The sequence below is a fragment of the Micropterus dolomieu genome, linkage group LG21 (genome assembly GCF_021292245.1).
Source record: "Micropterus dolomieu isolate WLL.071019.BEF.003 ecotype Adirondacks linkage group LG21, ASM2129224v1, whole genome shotgun sequence".
Lineage (NCBI taxonomy): Eukaryota > Metazoa > Chordata > Actinopteri > Centrarchiformes > Centrarchidae > Micropterus > Micropterus dolomieu.
Window position 1 is genome coordinate 15,889,000 of NC_060170.1, and position 9,649 is coordinate 15,898,648.

The 9,649-nt window shown below is 38.3% G+C and overlaps 3 protein-coding genes across 4 annotated transcripts in view; 2 read left to right on the top strand and 1 right to left on the bottom strand.

The window, feature by feature from the left end:
* polb (polymerase (DNA directed), beta) overlaps positions 1 to 3,911 on the top strand; it is a 9,807-nt gene extending 5,896 nt beyond the window's left edge. The window contains exons 13-16 of one of the 2 annotated variants that reach the window (XR_006822562.1): positions 807 to 946; positions 1,083 to 1,246; positions 1,991 to 2,035; positions 3,818 to 3,911. Coding sequence is in view for 1 of the 2 variants with exons in the window: in XM_046035525.1 (XP_045891481.1) it covers positions 807 to 946; positions 1,083 to 1,177 (235 nt within the window). In the remaining variant the exon portion in view is untranslated. Of the gene's footprint in view, positions 1 to 806; positions 947 to 1,082; positions 2,040 to 3,817 lie in introns of those variants that run through there. The other variant, XM_046035525.1, reaches the window with a different exon arrangement.
* dynll1 (dynein, light chain, LC8-type 1) lies at positions 3,824 to 5,322 on the top strand. Its single transcript, XM_046035531.1, has 2 exons — positions 3,824 to 3,956; positions 4,958 to 5,322. Exons 1-2 carry the CDS (start codon positions 3,825 to 3,827, stop codon positions 5,093 to 5,095), a joined length of 270 nt encoding a protein of 89 aa, XP_045891487.1. The 5' UTR covers position 3,824; the 3' UTR covers positions 5,096 to 5,322.
* A 529-nt stretch (positions 5,323 to 5,851) lies between these two features.
* Positions 5,852 to 9,087, bottom strand: rpl6 (ribosomal protein L6). Its single transcript, XM_046035530.1, has 6 exons — positions 8,941 to 9,087; positions 8,740 to 8,838; positions 8,293 to 8,436; positions 6,446 to 6,494; positions 6,139 to 6,323; positions 5,852 to 6,032 (listed from the first exon to the last, which is right to left on the bottom strand). Exons 1-6 carry the CDS (start codon positions 9,085 to 9,087, stop codon positions 5,880 to 5,882), a joined length of 777 nt encoding a protein of 258 aa, XP_045891486.1. The 3' UTR covers positions 5,852 to 5,879.
* Between the last annotated feature and the right edge of the window lie 562 nt (positions 9,088 to 9,649).

Sequence of the window (9,649 nt, forward strand, 5' to 3'; positions counted from 1 at the left end):
CCGATTCTCTTGTAGCCCATCCCAGCCTTGTGCAGATCAACAATCTTGTCCCTGATGTCCGTAGAAAGCTCTTTGGTCTTGCCCATGGTGGTGATGTTGGATGCTGGTTGTTTGGGTGTTGACAGGTGTCTTTTATACAGGTAACGAGGTGAGGCAGGTGTATTTGATGTAGATAATTGGTTGGGATTGGGGCTGTGTCTTAAAGAAAGACTAACTGGCTTGTAGGAGCCAGAATACTTGCTGTTTGGTAGGGGGTCATATACTTGTTTTTCCTCATCAGATGGTCATCAATTTTTATAAATTCATATGATGTGATTTTCTGGAATTTTCTTTGGGATTCTGTCTTTCACTGTTAGAATGTACATATGATTAAAATTGTAGATTGTTGCATTCTTTGTAAGTGGGCAAACCTGCAAAATCAGCAAGGGGTCAAATACTTTTTTCCCCCACTGTATGTATATGTGTGTGTGTGTGTGTATATGTATATGTGTGTGAGTCCACATGTAAATAATGCCATATTGCATATAGTCTCTCTTAATCTTTTGTAACTTGTATGCCTTGTTTATTTCATATTTTTATGTTTATATTATGTTTTGCTAGAATATTCTCTATCATGACATATGTTTGAGGGTATCAAATATGTGATCTTCCAATTAAAACAAAGCCTCTACTTACGACAATACCAAACAGGCTCAGTTACATACATTTGGATATACTTCAAACACAGTAAAGAGGCAACCTTATGTTTGTATTTCTTCTCTTCGTTTGTTCCTGCTCTCTAACTGTCCTTTCTCCATTCCCCCAAGGTTAATTCCCAAAGATCAGTACTTCTGTGGAGTTCTGTATTTCACTGGAAGTGACATCTTCAATAAAAACATGAGAACTCATGCTCTGGAGAAGGGCTTCACTCTTAATGAGTACACCATACGACCACTTGGGGTCACAGGTGAGTGACAGTTAAAAATGACATATGAACTTGCTGAACTGTGTTCCAGCCCTTTGTGACTTCTGTCATCAGTGGGTAACCAATTCGTGCTTTCATCTTTTAATATCTGCTAATTTTCTTTGTGGATGTGTTGTAGGTGTGGCAGGCGAGCCTCTGTTGGTGGATAGTGAGAGAGACATCTTTGAATACATCCACTACAAATACAGAGAGCCAAAGGACCGCAGCGAGTGAAGCAAAGGACAGCTGACAGTTAACGTCTGTATTTGAAGCTACAAACAAGATCTGGTGCATGTGTAAAATGTGTGTTTTAGTGTGTCACTCTTTTATACCGTTCAGTTATACTGTAAATATTTGTTTTGGACAGGTTTTCTTAAGTTGAAATCATCACCATTGATGCTCTGCAACAAAATTGTTATTTTATTTTGACCTTAAGTTTAATTCTTCATGGTCATGTGTCTTTGTGAAGGCTTTTGGGCACCATTTTCAGTTTTGCAAGTCATGCAACAATAATTTATTTGTACTTTTTTCATCTCACTTGTACATTTCATTCTTAATATACCAAAACAAAAAAGGATTATAACCTGAGATGAGTAATCCTAATGTTTGCTTCTGTTACAGGACAACTCTCATCAAGGCATTTTGACAGTAGTGTCCTTTAACGCTTTAGCTAAGTGGTTGCAAGGTGTAGATATAGTTGGTAAATATGCAGACAACACAGCAGTATCACTTCTATATCTTATTTTTTTTAGTGTGTTTTTAAACTTGGAAACTTTCTCAAACAATATGAGCAAACTAATGAATTAAAAAGAAGAAATACAATGTTGCAAACAGTATTGGTTTCTGGTTATAGACACTAATTTGGGATAAATCATGGATTTATTGAGACAAATGAGAATATACATCTTCCTCGCTTGTGGATCGATGTGTGAATATGGCTGTTACACTGGTAGACTTGAAGAATCTAGTGTATTTGGTTGTGTGAAAATTATGACTGACTGTTACAGTAGATCTGGACATTGTTGTATCTTTTGTTGTGCTTTTCAGGGGGACATTTTGAAAGCAGAACATTCAAGTAATAAACATAATCAGGTAACTGAAATACTGTGGTGTTTTGGTGATACATATTTTAATCTGTAAACTTGAATATTTAGGATTAGGACTAGTTCAGTTTGGTTCGTGGATGATTGCAAAACATTTTAGAAAATATTTAAGAAAAAAAAAGATGTGAAGGGGTTGTGTGGATTTGTTTATGCTGTTAATAACCAACTGTCAACTTTAAGTATGAGTGAAATAAATGGGCAAAAAAAAAAAAATTATAAAATGTTAAGTTTATTTTTGTTTTGACTTTTTTGAGTGTTATGAAAATTGAAAATGTTTTGTAGTTTTAATATGCTTAATACTACTTACATGGAACAAGTTGAGTGTAAACCAGCATCTACATCATGGATGTATTATGTTTATATATTTAATTTCTGCATACAACAAAGCTGTTCAAATTATCTAACACAAACGAGTGTCTATACGTAACTAATATATTTTTACAATAAAATATATATGTAATATATGCGCGAAGGCTACAATATAATTGGGAATTTTGTTTTTCACGTCATAACATATGAAAGTTTATTTTTTAAATGACAGTAGTTAGTAAAGTTATGTATCATACGTGAAACCTTTCTTGTTATAATAACCTAAGCCGTTATAACGAAACTTGGTATGTCAACATTTTTGTAACAAAATTGTTTCATGCATATAAATATATATAATGTGTGTAAAATTTTAAGATAAAATTCGTTAAATAAAAAAACGTTAAAATTGATTAATTACTGGTGACATCGCCAGCGAGGTACGACCATAGTATGAGCAGGTTATTTACAATGGTTGCCTTAGCAACGACCATGTCGCAGGGCATGTTGGGTTGAAATAAAATGCAGGCAGAAACACCGGAAAGATAGACCTGAATAAGCCAATGACAGCGCCCTGAGCATTAATATCAGCCAATGGGAACACTCAAGGCAGCAGTCTCTTACCGCTACACACCCACATTACTTTTGTGTCAACCACTTCGCGGGAGTTGTCACTACAGGAGCGGTCGTGTCTTTTAAACTATACAGACAGTATACGGGAGACTAGTAGGTACATTTAAGAATTTCGCATGCAGAAAATTATATGATGGTTAAATTATTAGCTTTTAGATATTATCGAAACGGTAACATCTGTGCTTACTGTGAGACGCTGTTTTTCCCCTTTTGCGGGATAAATGAGCAGCTAGTAATCGTTTTTAACGCTAGCTAACGTTAAACAAAAGCCCGAGGTGTTGCTAGCAAAACCTTCTCCCTATCAAACCGTACTTAAGACAACGTAAAGTCATATTTTTACAAACGTTAAATTATTATGAGATTGGGGTATTTATTTTAGTAATTCTGCACGTTAAAGCAGGCAATGCTTGTTTTCTTCGCTACTTTCTAGCGTTAGGTTAACTGCATAAATGTGCTTTCATTTTGCAGCCTCGCATTTCATGTTTCTTGTTGAAACCTCGAGTAAATGTGAGACCATAATCTCAAATGTCTTGTGTATCCATAGAAACTACGCAGAGCGCGCATCAGCTTGCCTCTGATGAAAGTTGTTATGCAACACCTGTAGAAAAGGCTAGTTCACACATAATGTCAGCTGTTATGTAATGATAGCTTCATCACTGACAGATTGTTTTTCTTTACTGGCGGACGAAGGCAGCTTGTGCTGTCCATACAGTAACGTTACCAATCGATGATGAGGACTGTTGGGATGCTCGGGGGGTTTAGAGTCGATCGCATTGTGTGTGTGCCAACGAGCCCGTGAAGATGATCAATCCGCTGTGCTTTGGTTTCCCAGGGCAACCATGTCTGAAAGGAAGGCAGTGATCAAAAATGCCGACATGTCGGAGGACATGCAGCAGGACGCCGTGGAGTGTGCCACACAGGCCCTGGAGAAGTACAACATTGAGAAGGATATCGCTGCATACATTAAAAAGGTAAAACCACAGCTGACGCATCATCACACAGCATGTTCCCATAGAGTGTAACTTTAATCTACTGACTTCTGAGCAAAAATGGGTGATGCCACTGCAACCACTGATGTAAAGCTATTTTGCACTTAACGTTACTGACCAACCATCCTGTGCGCCGTCCGTGTTCCACACCCAGCCTGGTATTTGCAATTGTTTCCACTCTTCCTGAGGAAACCAGTTCCTCTTGGACTGCCTGTCCTGCAGAAGCCACATGCCTACATTTGTATCTCCATGGTGGCATTCCTGCTCAGTGTAGGGAGGGGCACGCCTCTTAACAGTTTTAAAACCTCCGGTATATCTGTACAGTATATTGTCTTTCATGTGACTTAGGCAGCGTACACCTCCCACTTTTACTGCAGGAGTTTTTACAGCTAACGTTAGGTGATGTTGACCAAACAGTCAGTTTTAGATGTTATGTATTTGCAAAATTGGCAAATATAATAAGGAACACTTTTTATACAAAGGATGAGAGAGAAGAACAAATACTATAAAATGGGAGGAGAAATTCATTGTTAATTTACCAAACTGAACTAGAAATCGACCTCTTGACTGTAATTTAGCTGTTAAACCCTCAAAATGATCACTAAAAGTCTGAGAACCTACCCAGCTCAACCTCAGGGTTTGGCTTGACAATAAATACAAATATTTAATTATGTAATTCTACACAGTAACATCATTCTTGAGAATTTTCAGTAAAATATTTTGGGTGTGATCATTAGTGATATGTAATATTTAGGGTGATACATTTACTTTGATGTTCAGGCAACAAACTGTTTCTCCCAGATACAATAATCCAAGATTGTAAAACTTGACATGAGAAATGAGGCCCATCATTTATTTCTTTTCTCTTGAAACATCTACTATATTAGCTTCCTTAAGCAATGTATTCTTACAAGGATATGTATGTTTTCTTCACACCTCCAAACATGTTTTTCACAAACACAATTTGTCTTTGTCCCATACAGGAGTTTGACAAGAAATATAACCCGACCTGGCACTGCATCGTGGGAAGAAACTTTGGCAGCTACGTGACTCATGAGACCAAGCATTTCATTTACTTCTACTTGGGTCAAGTGGCTATTCTGCTGTTCAAGTCAGGCTAAGGGAACGCATTTTGTCTACATCAGCTGACCATACAGTACTGACTGACTCGACAAAGGCACTTATCATTCCTTGGCAAGGGGCCGCTGCCTTTTTCTGTGCTGCTTTCTACTATGTTGTTTTTGAGGATTTAAAAAACCGTGGCCATGTTAAAGAGATGAAATACTTGTATTTATTTTTGTCTTGTTACATTAGACATGTCATTTTTAAATAAAAGCATAGCTTTTAAGCCGTCTGGGTCCAATGAATGGTGTGGTAATTTCATTGCAATCCAAACATGACATTAAAATCCAAATTTTTGTAAGTAGATGTACAGAGGACTCTGTGCTATTGATGGACATACATTTCCAATATAATAAATTGAGTACAATTATGAAGTTGCAGTGGCCAGGTTAGTGTCTATGCATATTTAACATTTCTCAGCATATCTGGAAAGTCCAGTAATAGGATAAAGGCACTGTCCTAAATGTTTAAAACAAGTTCAATATGACTCAAGTCACTGCCATCAACTCCTGTAACCTTGATGGTGCTTAAGGCCATTTCTTATGTTTCAGTCAGTTGCCATGGATAGCTCATCTGCAAAACACAATACTAATTCACCAATAAAACTAAAATTTGAATGCATCACCTAAGCTGTGGAAATGCAAAAGTTTATGGTTGGATGGTGCATGCACATCGACTCATCCGTCTAGTAAACATCCAAGCTATACACACAAATGCACTTAATTTCAGCACAAACGAGACAGGAGAGGGCTAGAGACGGTGGTACTCTTTATTAGAACACATTTAGAAAACCAGCTTGTGTGGGTAGACGCCATTAGACAGGCTGAAGGAAGAGCGCAGGTACCCTTTCATCTGAGGTATTTTCTTGATGAGGGGCAGCAGCTGAGAGTCAACAGCTTTCTGGTCCTCCTTCCTCTGCTCTGTCAGCTGGTACTTCTGCATATGGAGAATAAAAGTAGTGAGTCCCTTTATCAAAATCCAGGAGCTAAAGTCCCATTGAAATGTGTGCAGTAGTGTACTCAGAATATCGAAGTTAGTTTACCTCTTTTTCTGTATCAAAGATCTCTCCCTCCTGGTGACGTGGCCTCCTCAGCTTCTTCTTCTTGAAGTAGGCATCGTTCAGAGTTTTGGGGATCTTCACGCCAGTGATGTCAATTTTGGTGTTTGTGGCAATGGCAAACTTCTGATGAGCCCTGCGAAGGGGGACTCTATTCAAGGCAAGAGGGCCTACGAATATGCAAACAAGGGAAAAACTAATGTTAGAAAAGGGTGAAGATGCCAAATATCTTGCAGGCAGTGCTACTACCTGACTCATGGATGATTCTACTGCACACAAATGTCCTCCTTACCAGTGACAAGCAGGAGACCACTTGAGAGCTGCTTCAGGAACACCACACGCTAAAAAACAAAAGCATAATTAGTATAAAGCTATGGTTTGAGGAGAAAAAAAATAAAATGACTCCATATTTGTGCTACTTGGATAAGATACTTCGATAAACTGCAATCCCCTTTCATACCCAGCTATTTAGACGGGGAAAATTAAATGTGCTTGACACACGCTCTTTGTTTAATCGAGAGGGCTCTCTGCCTTTCAGTTTCATAGCTGTAACATTATTTAGGTCAGCCACTGCTCAAAGTGTGTGTGGGCACACTTGCACGCTTCCATAACTTGCTCATGTAGCGTTTGAGTGTGGGAGGGAGGGACAATGTCTGTGGTACCGGGAATGTGTGATTACAGCGATGTGTCCAGCACGCTTGTTATATTCATGCACAATAATGCTGCACTACTAATTTCCCCCACCAGGGCAAATATCTTGCCTTACCTTGTGTTCTACGACTCTTCTAAATTGATGAGGAATAGCAGTACGGTCATTATGTTTGTAGTGTTAGAAACAGTGTACAGATAAACGTCACCAAACAGGATATTAATCGATTAAGTTGAATGCCCTTTAGCAAAGTCCCTCATTTTTTGCATTAGTCCCTTTGAGTGCGTTACTGAGCATGTCCATATCCAAATAGGACTCTACTAAAAAAAAATAAATAAAAACTATTGTGGCCATTTACTATTCTGAATTGAGCTTCAAGTTAAACCATAAAACTATAACTCAATGCTATGATAGCTCTCCATCTAGTATGACAGGCTACAGTGATTAACACATTAGAACTATTGCTGATGCAAACCACATGTGAGGTATTCAGATGTTTAATTACATCTGCCAAACCATGAAAGTCTCTCATTGCCACAATGATTTTATAGTACAGTTTTACATTTACAGCTTAAAAAAAAAAATGTTTATTTTGACTGCATTTAGGGAAAATATATGAAATTTTTCACTGGGAGATATAAACAAACTTTGAAAGATTGTGTTTTTTGTCTAGTGGCAACCCTACACAACAAGAGACCCATCAATTAATGCAGACTAGCAAGTTGCATTAATTAACAGGGGGAAAAGGGGATCATGTTGCGTTTAACACCGACTAGTGCTGGACAATAAAACAATTATCGGGATATAATTTCTCAAAAATATATCAAATGTTCAATAAATGTTAGATTTTATTCACATGACTGAAGACTTTAATAAAGATATTTTGTTGAGGAAAAATAACTGAAAAAAGCTTTCACTTAGTTTTACTCGTGCATATTTGTTGACAAAGATTTTATCATAATTGTTTTGAATGTTCTACCTCAGATTTGTGAAGTGATCCACTGTTAGGCATCAAGTGTTGACCATAAAGAATAGTTTAAACAATTAACTATCAGGTTTCTTCAACTTTTACTCAGGATGAAAAATCTGCGAAAGAAACAATTTGATACTTTGTGATAATTATCGATATCGTAAGATATTGAAACTTTTTATCACAAAAGTTTTTGGCCATATATTGTCCAACCCTAGATGTGAGGAAGTGTTTAAAAAGACAAATTCATTTATTACTTGGAGTCTGCATCAATCAGAAAAGCTTTGTGTAATATGAAGGTTAAAGAGATGATCCCGGTTTAGTCCTTCAAGCAAACAGATTCCTGTCCTTAATCCCCCACTTTGGACCCTCATACAAGGGAAGTTACATATTCACCTGTTCAGTTTTTCTAATGCACTAGAAGCATCATCTTAACGTTATTCTGCACATGGTGTGTGCGTGACAATCATTAATGCTAATCCATGAGAACATTCAAATTATGTGCTGGAATGGTTCTCACCTTTCCACGGTGGCGACCAGTGAGGAGAATGAGGACAGTTCCTGGGGTGATGGAGGAGCGCAGCTTCCTCTTGTGCTGGCTGAAAGGTTTCTTCCCGTGGCTCTTCAGTTTACGAGGAACATCCTCTGTGGGGTAGTAGCGGGGCTACGGTAGGAGCACATAAACATACATTAGTATTTAAATTTTAGGTTTGCTGCAAAAATCCAGTGGAAGACTCTTTCAATTGAAAGCGATGAACCCACTTTGACAGATGTGCATCCGTTTTGGTCCCAGAATTTAAAGTTCTGCACAGCATTTGTGCTCACAATACCTTTAACAAAAGTCTCAAACGGTGTATGGTGGAGTTATTTCCGCTTTAATCAGGCACCCGTTTTGAATTTATATAAGTGTGCGCAGCTTATTTCAACTGACCTTAAATCTAACAAGCTACAGGTACACATTACTCACCATCTTGCGCAGCTTGACAACACGAGTGCCTCCATTCTTGTCTCCTCCAACAGTCTTGACAACTGTGGCCTGGGGCTTCACCTTAATCTTTTTCTCGATCTAAAAGAAGAACAAATTATCAGTACAAGACACAATCAACAAGTGTGAAGGACACATGGCTTCTTTTATTCTTTTTATAGGGAGTCATGGTTCTGTCTTCACCTTGGTCTCCGTGGTCTTGGCTTTCCTCTTGTACATGGCCCTGCGGGCGTACATAGCGGACCGGGAGTAGCGGCCAATGCCCCGGGCCAGAACCGGGTTCCGGCTCCCATGCTTCTTCTTGGCAGACGCCTTGTCTCCCTCTGCCATCTGACACAAACAAAAAGTTAAACAGGTGTTAGTATATCAACTGCAGAAATGTTGTGCCTAATGTCACATGATGTGGTTTAATTTTAATAATCCTCAAATAAAAATATTCAAACTTTGGACATGTCTACCACCTTGTCTACTGTTCGACAGGACTGTGGTTCTGGTATCAACTGTTACAGAAGACTACCACTGTGTCAATGACTACGACAACAGTCATGTAAATACTGTTCCTCTTAACGACACAATGCAGTGGTTAACAGCGGAAAATACCACAACCCCATTAGTATTGCTAAAAAAAGGCGAAAAGTGGCTGTTACTACAATTACTACATTACTTTGACTGCTAAACACCACAGCCATTTCCAACGCAGGGAAGGCATGACAACTAACGTTAGCTAGCAGTTAGCAACATAGTACAGAAGAGTCGCTTTACTGGTTAGCCAGACATTTGTCTTTTCAAATATTAAATGTTTTAAAGGAAAGTTAAATACGTGACAGCGGAATTGTATGTGTAGACAGCAGAGAATACTAACGAACAAGTTTCTATTAGCCAGCTAGCCAAT